At 61.0% G+C, this 11,726-nt stretch overlaps 1 protein-coding gene across 6 annotated transcripts; it reads left to right on the top strand.

Moving 5' to 3' along the window:
- Positions 1-566: 566 nt before the first annotated feature.
- ISLR2 (immunoglobulin superfamily containing leucine rich repeat 2) lies at positions 567-8,853 on the top strand. 6 transcript variants are annotated; one of them, XM_027067753.2, is made up of 5 exons: positions 567-718; positions 1,042-1,140; positions 1,579-1,694; positions 3,771-3,877; positions 5,339-8,853. In XM_027067753.2, exons 4-5 carry the CDS (start codon positions 3,781-3,783, stop codon positions 7,594-7,596), a joined length of 2,355 nt encoding a protein of 784 aa, XP_026923554.2. In that variant the 5' UTR covers positions 567-718; positions 1,042-1,140; positions 1,579-1,694; positions 3,771-3,780; the 3' UTR covers positions 7,597-8,853. The 6 variants fall into 6 exon arrangements, with proteins under 6 accessions (XP_026923554.2, XP_026923552.2, XP_026923551.2 ...); XM_027067751.2 differs by lacking the exons at positions 567-718; positions 1,042-1,140; positions 1,579-1,694 and adding exons at positions 2,108-2,333; positions 2,984-3,163; XM_027067750.2 differs by lacking the exons at positions 567-718; positions 1,042-1,140; positions 1,579-1,694 and adding an exon at positions 2,710-3,163.
- Positions 8,854-11,726: the final 2,873 nt, after the last annotated feature.

Genomic DNA, 11,726 nt, shown 5'->3' with positions numbered 1-11,726 from the left:
CACACTGCGCCTCGGGACCACCGAACCCGGGACAGAGCACGTCTTAGCGCAGGGCTCCAGCCTCCGCGCTCCCGGCGCAGGCCCCCGGCCGCCCTTGCCCCAGCCTCTGCACCTGCCAGCGGTGTGCAGCAGGGGGCGCTCACGAACCAGGCCTGGGACAGAAACCAAGAGCGGACAGAGCCTGGAGAGCGACTGCGGGGATCCACTGGGTTTCAACCCACCCCACCCTCCGGACCGTCCGGGTCCGCAAAGTCAAAGTTAGAAGTCGGTTCGCAAAAATTTGCCCGGAGCCACAGCTCTTGGCCCCTGCGTCTGTCTAGGGTCTGGACCCCAACCTGGTCAAAAACCTTGAGCCTGGATTCTACAGATTCCGATTCTGGGCCCTCCCCTCTGGCGGCTTAGAACCTTGAAATCCCTCCTTCACCCACACCTACTTCCACGCACCTGATTAGGTGCCTGTTTCTTTAACGATCAAAGACGTGGGCGGCGGCGGCGGGGGTGGTGTGTTCGCTCCCGGTTCCCCAGCCCCTCAGTAACTGTACCATTATTAACAGTATAGACATCAGACCTGCTCCTGCGCGCCCGGGCGGCGCCGGGCGAAACGCGCTGTCCTCTCCTAGCTGAGCCCGGAGGCTGATCCTGGAGTCGTGGCTCCAACCCCAGGCCTCGGCGGACTTTGCCAGGGCAGGCCCTGGGCGCTCCGGGGTCGAAGGCGGGGGTAAGGGTTGTCTTTCCCCCCGGGTAGGCTCGGGGAACAAAAGCGCTTGCTGGAGAGTGGGCGGGAGTCGCAGGGGCCCGCGGGAGTCTGCGCCCTCGCCTGGGTGGCCACCACATCCTTAGGCGCCCTCCTGGCCCCTGGAGCCCTGTCTCTCTGCCAAATTCTCCGGGCTTCTGCATCCCTGGCAAGTGAGCCAAGGAAAAGGGGTCTTATTTGGCCCGTGGGCCCCGTAGGTTCCTGGGACGCTGGAGGGGCGGGTCCCTGCGGTCCTGGGAAGCTCTCCGCAGAGAATAAGCGAGCCCATTCTCCCTTCTACTCTCCAGTCTCTTGTCTTCCAGTCCATCAGCGCTTCCAAATTGTCCCTTGCCCACCTGCCTACCTGTCCGCCTCCTCGACGAAGGCATAAAGAACCAGAAAAAGAGGTGAAAACTGGGTCGGGGTCCACAAGCTCTGCGCCTCGGAGTCGCAGCCTCGGTCCCCGCCTCTAGGGCAGGCGCCCCTCCCCCCCCCGCCCCCGCCCCCGCCCCCGCCCGAGGAAGTCTCCAGGACCCGCCATTCCGGGCCTGCCTCTCCCTCCTCGCTACTGGTCCCTCGCCTCCCAGACCCCTCTTCTAGGACCGAGGCTCCCAGGACCGCCCCCTCAGCGTTCCCAATCCGCCCCCCCACCCCCACCCCTTGCTCTGCAGACAAAGAGGTTGTGCCTGGCCAGCCAGCCGCGCTACTCCCTGGCCCAACCGCAGGGACTCATCCCCAGACTAGGGGGCCGTCGCAGTGTCCACCGCAGGGTCAAGGTGCCCTCACCCTCCCACCCTCCTTGAAGACACCTCCCCTCTCTGAGCTCCCCTGTGTCCTCCCCCTAGGTCGTCCGTGGGGACCACAGACCCAAGGAAGTGGAGTGAAGTTCTGGGTTCTAAATTCTGATCTGTACGAGCTGTGCTGGTCCCAGCCCGCTACGCCGCCAGCAGCGGCCGCAAGAGTAAGAGAGGGGGAGGGATGCGGAGTAGGCGTGCGCCAGTCCGTTCATATTTAATTTACAAAGGATCCTCGGAACGCCCGGTCGGGTGGTCTCTTTAGCTGCAGCGCTCCTCGTGCGTCTCTCTTCCCCACTTCCCTAGCTCATTAAAATGCTCAACACTCAAATCAGAAGATTGATCTCCTCAGAGGCCCCAAACCTGCGCCATCGACCCACCGCCAGAGAACCCTACGGCCCGAGGTGCGGGCTTGGGGGCCGCGTGTACCCTGAGAGCTCGATGTCTACAGAAAGGACAGGGGAAAGAGGCGGGGGTGGGGTGGGGGGCGTTTGCGTGTCTCCGGGAGCCTGTTTCCCTTCCCCTTTACTCGATTCTGGCCAGCAACTCTGTCTCCAGGGCTGCTATGGGCAGTGCGGGAGACACACATCGAGTTTCAGCCAAATGCCTCGACATTCCTGCGCCTCCGCCTCCTCGTCGCTAAAAGAAATGTCGGGGTTTCGCCAGAGACAGGGAGCGAGAGTCGGGAACAGCGAGTATTCGAATCTGCCGAGGCCGGCTGTTGTGTGAGGGTGTGAGACATGCTGGCGGTGGCGGGCCGCGGAGGCATCGGGGGATAGTGTGTGGGGTTGACGGCGCGTTTGGTGGTGAGGCTGTGAAGATGTTGGCGAGGGAGGGACGGGGAGAGAGAGCCTCGGGCCTTAAGTACCCAGCCCACACTGCTCGGGAGGAGCGGACGTTTTGTAACCATCCCTTTCGGTGGTGCCTCGGTCTGCCGCAGCCCCGGTGCCCCATTCGCCTGTGGCTGGCAAGACCTGAGGGCGAGGCGCGTGGGTGCGCCCAGGCCAGCCTTCTGCGGAGGCAGAGGCTGATACCGCACACCCGCCGCACCCCGCGGGGCGCACAGGCAGGCGTGTGGGGCTGTGGGCTTCAAGCGCTGGTTTTGCTACAAAAGATGAGACTTAAAGAGTAGGGCTTAAGAGGCTGGGCAGGGTGGCGGTGGGCTGGGGAGGAGGCGTCGCTTCCCCGCGCGCCCCGCGGGGTCGTGCGTTCCAGTCTTCGGGTTGGACTGGTGGGGGGCGGGCGAGACCAGGGCTTGCATCCACCCAGATCCTGGCAAAAATAGCAGGGAGGGTGAGGCGCTCTGCTAACACTATCAATTATGCATCGTGTTGAACGTGGCTTCGGGGAGGAGGCTGCTAGTGGGGAGGGGAGTGCGGGAAGGAAGGGTCCGCGCGAGCCCGGCTGCGCGCAGCTCAGCGGGTCCCTACTCACTCCTGGTCTGTCTGTGCCACAGCCCGCATTTGCAAAAAGAGTTTAAAGGCAAAGACACGCCCCCCCCCCCCCCTCAGTCGTGCTTCTTGCCTTCCCCCAAATTCCTCAAAGATGGTTTGTCTCACGTGTTGCGGGGTGTAAAAGCGGCTCGCGTTCAATTAGCAGCGAAGCTCACCGGCCCTGGCGGGACCCGCGAGTGAGGGTGAGTGAACGTGAATGTGTGTGAGCGCGGGAGGGGGAGAGGGTGAGTGTCCCGCGTGAAGGCGTGCCTTTGAAAATGAGTGTGAACGCAAGGACGGCTCAACACATTGACTCGGTTATTATTACAGGATGAGGGACAATTCTAAGATGTGAAGGTCGACTGGGCGGAGGGTGTGAAGGTCTGCGTGTGTCTGTACGAATGTGTTTGAACCTGGGGGGGCGGGCGGTGTGATTAGGCACAGGGACAATGCCTGCAAGATGTGTAAGTGCGGAGGGACGCGGGTTATGCGTGTGCGGTGAACTGGGAAGAGCCCAGACGAGGGCGGTGGGTGTGGGGGCGCCCCTTGAGACCAACGCGTCTCAGCCTCGGGGAGAGCCTCTTAAGGTTTTAACAAATGTGGGCGATGCGGGAGGCGGGAGAGGCTGTGCGCGTCCCTGCTGCGCCCGGGAGCGCGCGAGGACTCTGTTCAGTCTGCGGCCAGACAGACCTGGTGGGGGGTGGGGGGTGGGGGAACGGACGCGAAAGGGAAACTGAAGCAGGACCTCAGGGCCCGGGCAGTCCCTACAATTACCTGTCCCTTTCTCTGCCCCTCCCCTGTCTTCCACAGCCAGCAACAGATGTGGAAAGCGCCCTTGGGCAATCGTCTGGGCGCCAAGACATCAGTCTGGAGAAGGGGTTGCAGCCCGAGGGCAGCGCGCAGAGAGTCAGCAGCGGGTAAGCCGCGGGGACCGCCCCACAAGCTCGACCCCGGTGTGGGCAGATCCCGCCTAGGGTGCCATACCCCGCTGGCGCTGTCAGGGGGAGTCCACGGAGGGGTGGGGAGGGGCCCTCTCCCCGGACCAAAGGCGGCGTGGGGAACCTGGGTTCCTAAGGACGGGAGGGTGGGAGGGGCTCTGCCCAACCTGCCAGGAGCCCTAGAGGGGAGCTGGGGGGGGGGGCGGCGGGGGGCGGGGTGGTCTGCGTTAAGTGGGTTTGTGTGGCTGGGGATAAGAAGGTTTTTGTTGGGCGGGGAGGGGTTGCTCAGGCATCGTGGAGCTGCAGAAAAGGGGCGGAATCCTACACCGTCTCCTACTTCCTTAGCTAGTGGCAGCCCCCATGACCTGTCGGTTGGGGACCCCAATGCCCTCTGGGAGCCGCCTCGCCTGCGTTCTTCGGGGATGGGAAAGGGAATCTTTAGCGACATCCCCCTCAATGCTCAAGGTCCCTGCCTGGGGGAGGATCTCCTTCCTCAGTCGGAAGTTGACATAGCAACCTCGGCTGGCCCCTCCAGGGAGTTGCAGCCCAGGGCAGGCTGCTTTGGTGTCTGACGGGGGGGGGGGGGGGGGGGGGGGGGGCCTGTGAGTCTGCTGCCAGGGGTCCCATCTCCTGCCACCCACCGCAAGTTGTGGGCATTGCCCATCCGCTGGGATTTCAGTCTCAGTGGAGGGCTTTTGTGCGCAAGTGCGCGCCTGTGTCCCTGAGTGTGGGTCAGTTCGTGTGAGGACATGTGTCCTTGTGTCTGTCGGCTCCCACAATGAACAGGAAAGCACGCAAGTGAAAACGCTGTCCTGATGCTAAAGTTCAGCTGAAAGAACAATGAGGTCTCCAGAGTATAGTGTGTCCATGTCTTTGTGTTTTTGTGCTAGGAAATGTGTTGTGAACCCTGTAAAAGTTTGCGGTTGGATGGCGGTGCCCCAGCGTGTGTTTGTATTGCTGTGTGCTGTCTGGGTGTGTGCGCGAGAGTGCTGTGCGTGGGACAAAGAGTTGGAGGAAGGACGACAGGTCATGGACAAAAATACCTTCTCTGTGTATCCTCCTCACGGGGTTAAACGAAGGCTCAGAAACACACGGGGCCAGGGTAGAGCCCAGAGCAGACAGACAGGTGAGCTGCAGAGCCTCTGGAAGGACCACTGCTAGACTGAACGAGCAAGTAGGGGGGTGGAAAGCGAGGCATAAATCCGCTGGAAACGGAAATCAGGGCCCTGAGAGAGCATGCATTGAATCCTGAGATTTCCATTGAGCCCCATTCGTGTGGGAGAGAGACTCCTGAGCACTGAGGAGATTACCGGAACCCCAGGGCCTGCCCTAGATGGGTTTGCAGAGGCAGCGCTTAAAAGGGGAGGAAAGCTGGGGCTCTTAAGTCACCTTCTCCCCTCTTCCCCCCCCCCCCCCCCCCCGCCCGGCTTCCATCTGCAGGATCCGCGATGGTGCGCCTGCGGGCTCTGTGGCTGGCCTGGGCTCTGCTAGGAGGGGCCGCAGCTTGCCCAGAGCCGTGCGCCTGCGTGGACAAGTATGCACACCAGTTCGCCGACTGCGCCTACAAGGAGCTGCGCGAGGTGCCAGAAGGACTGCCGGCCAACGTGACCACGCTTAGTCTGTCGGCCAACAAGATCACCGTGCTGCGGCGTGGGGCCTTCGCCGACGTCACGCAGGTCACGTCGCTGTGGCTGGCGCACAATGAGGTGCGCACGGTGGAGCCGGGCGCGCTGGCGGTGCTGAGCCAGCTCAAGAACCTCGACCTAAGCCACAACCTCATATCCAGCTTCCCGTGGAGCGACCTCCGTAACCTGAGCGCGCTGCAGCTGCTCAAAATGAACCACAACCGCTTGGGCTCGCTGCCCCGGGACGCACTGGGTGCGCTGCCCGACCTGCGCTCCCTGCGCATCAACAACAACCGCCTTCGTACACTGGCCCCTGGCACCTTCGACGCGCTAAGCGCGCTGTCACATCTGCAACTCTATCACAACCCCTTCCACTGCGGTTGCAGCCTTGTGTGGCTGCAGGCCTGGGCCGCAAGCACCAGGGTTTCGTTACCCGAGCCCGACTCCATTGCGTGCGCCTCGCCTCCCGCGCTGCAGGGGGTGCCGGTGCACCGCCTACCCGCCCTGTCCTGTGCACCACCCAGCGTGCGTCTAAGTGCTGAACCACCGCCTGCGGCACCGGACAGCCCCTGGCCCGCGGGCCTAGCGCTCCTGCTACACTGCTTCGCGGAAGGACATCCCACGCCCCGCCTGCAATGGCAACTTCAGATCCCGGGTGGCACCGTGGTCTTAGAGCCTCCGGTCCAGAGCGGGGAGGACTATGCGGATGGGGTGGAAGACGAGGAGGAGGAAGGAGATGGGGACGGGCCAGCGCAGACGGAGGCCCCAATCCCGACTCCAGCACCCGCTTGGCCCGCACCCCCAGCCAACCCACGCTTCCTGGCCCTCACAAACGGTTCCCTATTGGTTCCGCTCCTGAGTGCCAAGGAAGCAGGTGTCTACACCTGCCGTGCCTACAACGAGCTGGGTGCCAACTCCACGTCACTACGCGTGGCAGTGGCGGCTTCTGGGCCCCCAAAACACGCTCCTGGCTCTGGGGGAGACTCTGATGGGCAGGCCCCTACTTCTGAGCGCAAGTCCACAGCCAAAGGCCGGGGCAACAGCGTCCTACCCTCCAAACCCGAGGGTAAAATCAAAGGCCCAGGCCTGGTCCGGGTTAGCCTCCTGGGCGAGACGGAGGCGGGGCCGGAGGAGGAGGAGGAGGAGGAGGCAGGTGAGGGAGAGGAGGCAGAAGACCAGGTCTCTGCAGATCCGGTGGAGGAGCAACGCTGTGGCCACGGGGACCCCTCGCGGTACGTGTCCAACCACGCATTCAATCAGAGCGCAGAGCTCAAGCAGCACGTCTTTGAGCTGGGCGTCATCGCGCTGGACGTGGCGGAGCGTGAGGCTCGGGTGCAGCTGACGCCGCTGGCGGCGCGCTGGGGGTCTGGGCCCAGCGGGGCTGGGGGAGCCGGGCGGCCGGGGCGGCGGCCGCTGCGCCTGCTCTACTTGTGCCCAGCGGGGGGCGGCGCAGCTGTACAGTGGTCGCGAGTGGAGGAGGGCGTCAACGCCTATTGGTTCCGCGGCCTTCGGCCTGGCACCAACTACTCAGTGTGCCTGGCGCTGGCAGGCGAGGCCTGCCACGTGCAAGTGGTGTTTGCCACCAAGAAGGAGTTGCCCTCGCTGCTGGTTATCGTGGCGGTGAGCGTGTTCCTCCTGGTGCTGGCCACCGTGCCCCTGCTGGGAGCCGCCTGCTGCCATCTGCTGGCCAAACACCCGGGTAAGCCCTATCGTCTTATACTGCGGCCCCAGGCCCCTGACCCCATGGAGAAACGCATAGCCGCAGACTTTGACCCCCGTGCGTCCTACCTCGAGTCCGAGAAAAGCTACCCGGCAGGCGGTGAGGCAGACGTCGTGGAGCCCGAGGAGACTCCCGGGGAGGGCCTTGATGAAGATGCGGAGCAGGGGGACCCAGGTGGGGACCTGCAGAGGGAGGAGAGCCTGGCGGCCTGCTCGCTGGTGGAGTCCCAGTCCAAGGCCAACCAAGAGGAGTTCGAGGCGGGCTCTGAATACAGTGATCGGCTGCCCCTGGGCGCCGAGGCGGTCAACATCGCCCAGGAGATTAATGGCAACTACAGGCAGACGGCAGGCTGAACCCCCAGCCTGACTGGCCCGCCCATTCCCATCCCCCACCTTGGGTACCTGGGAGCTGAAGCCTAGGGCTGGCAGGACGTAAGCCTCCCCACCCCCCACCCGCAACCTTCACTTACTCCGCCCCTTTACCAGACCCAACCTTCACTACTGGGGACTTCTAGTGGGGAGTGGGGCGACTTCAGCAGTCCCAGGCCACCCACTACTGTCATTGCCCTTGTGGGTTCAGTTCCATTACCACCGCAAGCACGGTTACTAGCTCTACCCACGGACTGTGAAGCGAAATCCACACCTCTCCATTCCCACCGCAATTGTTATCTGCGAAATCTGCTCTGCAGCCTGCCCCACCGTGGGCTCTGGAACCAGAGGAAACGGGAGCAGACGTTGGAAACATCCGGTGGTAACGCTGTGGCAGGGAGTCATTCTGGGACCCTCAGCAGATGTCCCTTTCGTGGACCGCTGTAGGGTCCTGCCTGGACCCCTACTCCGCCCTTTCCGGGGTGCACGTCCCAGAAGTCAGGACTCCGTAGCAACTCCCTAGTTTTAGTTTCAAAGCCCCCTTCCGACTCGGAAACAAACCCGTCTGTTTCCCCCCCCCCCCCAATCTGCTTCTGATCAGCTGGAGCCAAGCCCGGTGCCTGGGGCGCCTTTCAGCTGCGCACTCTGATTTTCATATTTTCGTTTTTTGTTTTTTTCCAAAGGACAACGACACTCCGGGTCTGGTGCTAACACTCCCTTCCCAGCCTCTGGGAAAATTGGGTGTGTGTGAGAGGAGGGGGAGCGGGAAATCCGTTTTCTCTCTCCCTCTCTGCTAACTTAAGCGCCGCGGAACCGCCCTCCTTTTAATGAGGAGAGTGTGGGCTTGGTCCCGGGTGAATTTCGTTGTGGGTGAGTTGGGGGTTTCGGAGATCCAAGCACTCGACAGCTCCGCTTCCGCTGCTGCACGTGGCCCAGACCTCGGTTCGACGAGGCGGGGGCGGGGGTGGGGGAGTGTGACAAAGGAAGCCCACTGCGGCCTCCTGGACGCGGTCTGTCTTAAGCGCTTGCACCCAGTTTCGCACAAAGCTGGCGTGTGACAGCGCAGCGGGATCCGGATGGAGAAAAGCCCCTAGGTCCTCCAGTCTCCCCGCCCCGCCCCTCCTTCCACAGGAACAGTTTTTGCCTGGCGTATAGTCCTAGACGAGCGTGCTCTGTAGGAGAAGTCTGTGTTCTGTAAAGTGTGACCGTGTAGTGTAGGGGGGCGGGCGGGCAGGCAGGTGGGCGGAGAGGGAGGGGATGGGAGGGTGGACGCGGCGCGGCGACTGGGGCGGGGGGTACTTTTTTCGTTCTTGAAGGAACACGTCGGGATTGGGTTTGGGGGGTTCGGGCGTCGAGACTGCCCCTGTCCACGAAGCGCAGCACAAGTGCGGCCCGGGCGGAGTAGCCCCCCTGGAGCCCGCGCCCTTTTCTAAAGGCGTCTGTATGTAAACAGTCAATAAAGCAATCGATTTGAACTGGGCTCGGTGACTCTTTGTCGCGGGACAGTGGAAGGAAGCCTGGGGGGGGGGGGTTGCTGGAGGAAACCGCAGAAGGAAGGAGCCCCTGGATCCTCTCACTGGGATCCTTTGTGTGATTGCCTGTCGGTTTGACTGTCCTGTGATTTTGCCAGGTTCTACACCCAGCGCCTGCTCTTTCTTGGTGCCTCCAACTCCGGGATGGAGGGGGAGAAACCACGTGGGATGGGGGAGGCTGGAAATGAGTGGAGAGGGCTTGCGGGGAGGGTGGGGTGGGTCTCTGCAGACTGAACAGGAGGGAGCCCCGGGGTGTGTGCATGAGGGTGTTGTGCAGGTGCAAAATCCTCCATGGGTTGACACTTTTACTAGGATGGGGTGTGGTTGTGCATGTGTGAGAGAGAGAGATTGAGAGAGAGAGAGGACTGTCTCATTTCTGTCTCAACTCCAGTCCCTCAGTTCTCTGAGAAGCCAGTGGGGGCATTCCTAGGGGCCAGACTGCTGTGGCTGGCACAAAAGAAGTCGCAAATAACGCAAACTACAGAGCAGGCAGACGGTGGAGAGCATAAAAGGGGAAACCAGGCAGGATTGGTTGCACAGGACAAGTTGGCACCTTTAGTGGAGGAGCCGTGTGTGCATTGCCAAGTGCGTGCCGTGGGTGTGCATGCGTTTGGGGAGGGGGTGCCTGTGGGTGTGCATGTGTTTGGGGAGGGGGTACTCAGTGAACGATGGACAACTGACAAGGTCCGTGAGTCTCTCGGGGTGGGTTGAGGTGGGTGCACATGTAGAATCAGGGTTGAAAGCACACTGATTTAATAGTCCTAGAAATGAGGCTTCTTGTGTGGAGAACAGGGGAAGAAACAGAGGGATCAAGAGTGCGTGTTGTGCTCCTGACCAGCCTACAGTCCTGGGGTTGGGCTGACTGTGTTTCAGCTGAATCTCAACCCCCGACACCCAACCCCCCCCCCCCCGCCCACCCCAAACAGGGAGTGGCCAGGAAGGGAGGTGTAAGAGGAAAGGAAGAGTTCTTTCAGCTTCTCTGTTCTTTCAGCTTCCGATCTCTTTTCCTCCGATCTCTTTCCCTCCGTCACCCTCTCTGTGAGTATTAAGTCTTCCTAATTGGTCCAGTCTAGGCTGGGGACTGGGCCCAGGTCCAGACACCCTGTCTCCCATCCTAGCCTGTCTCCTGGCAGAGGCTGTGGCTGAGATACTTCCCAGGGCCAGAGCCCTGATTGCCCGCTCAGACTGGCAAACCTGTGTCCAAGAAAAATTCCTCTCTGAAGAGTGACAGCTCGAGAGCCCTGCCCCTGCACCTCACCCCACTGTGTCAGAGACGCCCCTCAGAAATACAATCTTTTATTGTAAAAGCTTTGTTCTACTTGAAAATGCTGCCTTTGAGCAGGGGGCAGGGACTGGCCCAATTTCTATAACTGGTTCAGGAATCCACCCACATGATTGCGTTTGGCAGAGGCCTGACTGGGCGGATGAGTGCTTAGCAGTTTTGGTCTAACCCGATCCTCTGGTCATGGGTATGGAGGGAGAGGGAAAAGAAGGCATCCTTCCTGCCCTCTCTATCTGAGGATTGGGGGTTTTCCTGCAGATCCCCTAGGATCCTTAGTGCCCCAGAGGATGTGCCAAGTGACTGAGAGTTCTGCCCCTCCTTTGTCCTGGGCCAGGCTTCCTACTGGATGAACATATGCTGCTCAGCTGGGCCTTGTGCTCTCAGGGCCAGGCCAGGCCCGAAGTCTCGGCTCTCAGGACAGAAATAGGTGGGTGCTGGAGGTGGAGGACCAGGGTGCTGTGACTCTGTTGACTGCCCGTCAGGATACCAGCGCCCTCAGGCTCTTACCAGCTTCTTTCTGTACTAACTCGGCACAGGAGCAGAATGGTTTCCAGCCTCTGGCCTTCCTTCCCGTCTCTTTCAAATTTTATTTCCATTTCCTCTCCATCTCTCTTCTCTGTTCTCTTTTTTTTTCTTCTTCTCCCTGATTTCTTCCTCAGAGAGTCTCATAAAATCCCAGGGTTGGAAGGGACCCTGAAGACTTGCCTATTTGAGGCTCAATTCTTTTCTACAGAGCCCTCGTCGGGTGGTTGCAGGACCTCCACTCGTGCTTATCCAGAAATGAGTGTGGTGTCTAAATGGCGTGTCTGCGCCGATCAGATGAGGGTCCCTGAATGTGGGATGATGATCGGGTGGCACCCAGTGGTGCGGGAGGTGAAAAGAATCCACCTGAGGCAGAACAGAGGAGATAGAAGTTTATTGAACACTGCAAGGGAGCTGTGGACAGGACCGCAGAAGAGAGGCTGCAAGGAGGCAGTGGGTGTGGCTGTTTTTAAAGAGGGAAGATGAGGGGGTGCCTGGGTGGCTCAGTCGCTTGAGTGTCCGACTTCGGCTCAGGTCATGATCTCGCGGTTCCTGAGTCCGAGCCCTGCGTCGGGCTCTGTGCTGACAGCTCGGAGCCTGGAGCCTGCTTTGGATTCTGTGTCTCCCTCTCTCTCTGTCTCTCAAAAATGAATAAACGTTAGAAAAAAATTAAAAAAAAAAAAAGAGGGAAGATGAGGAGGTAGGACCATGTATGGAATTTTCCCTTTTGGGTAACTGTGTCATTTAGGGCCTATGGATATTTTGAGGTGGGTCACCTG

The sequence above is a fragment of the Acinonyx jubatus genome, chromosome B3 (genome assembly GCF_027475565.1).
Source record: "Acinonyx jubatus isolate Ajub_Pintada_27869175 chromosome B3, VMU_Ajub_asm_v1.0, whole genome shotgun sequence".
Classification (NCBI taxonomy): domain Eukaryota; kingdom Metazoa; phylum Chordata; class Mammalia; order Carnivora; family Felidae; genus Acinonyx; species Acinonyx jubatus.
Note: the sequence above shows the minus strand (reverse complement) of the source record. Positions and strands in the feature narration are given on the sequence as shown.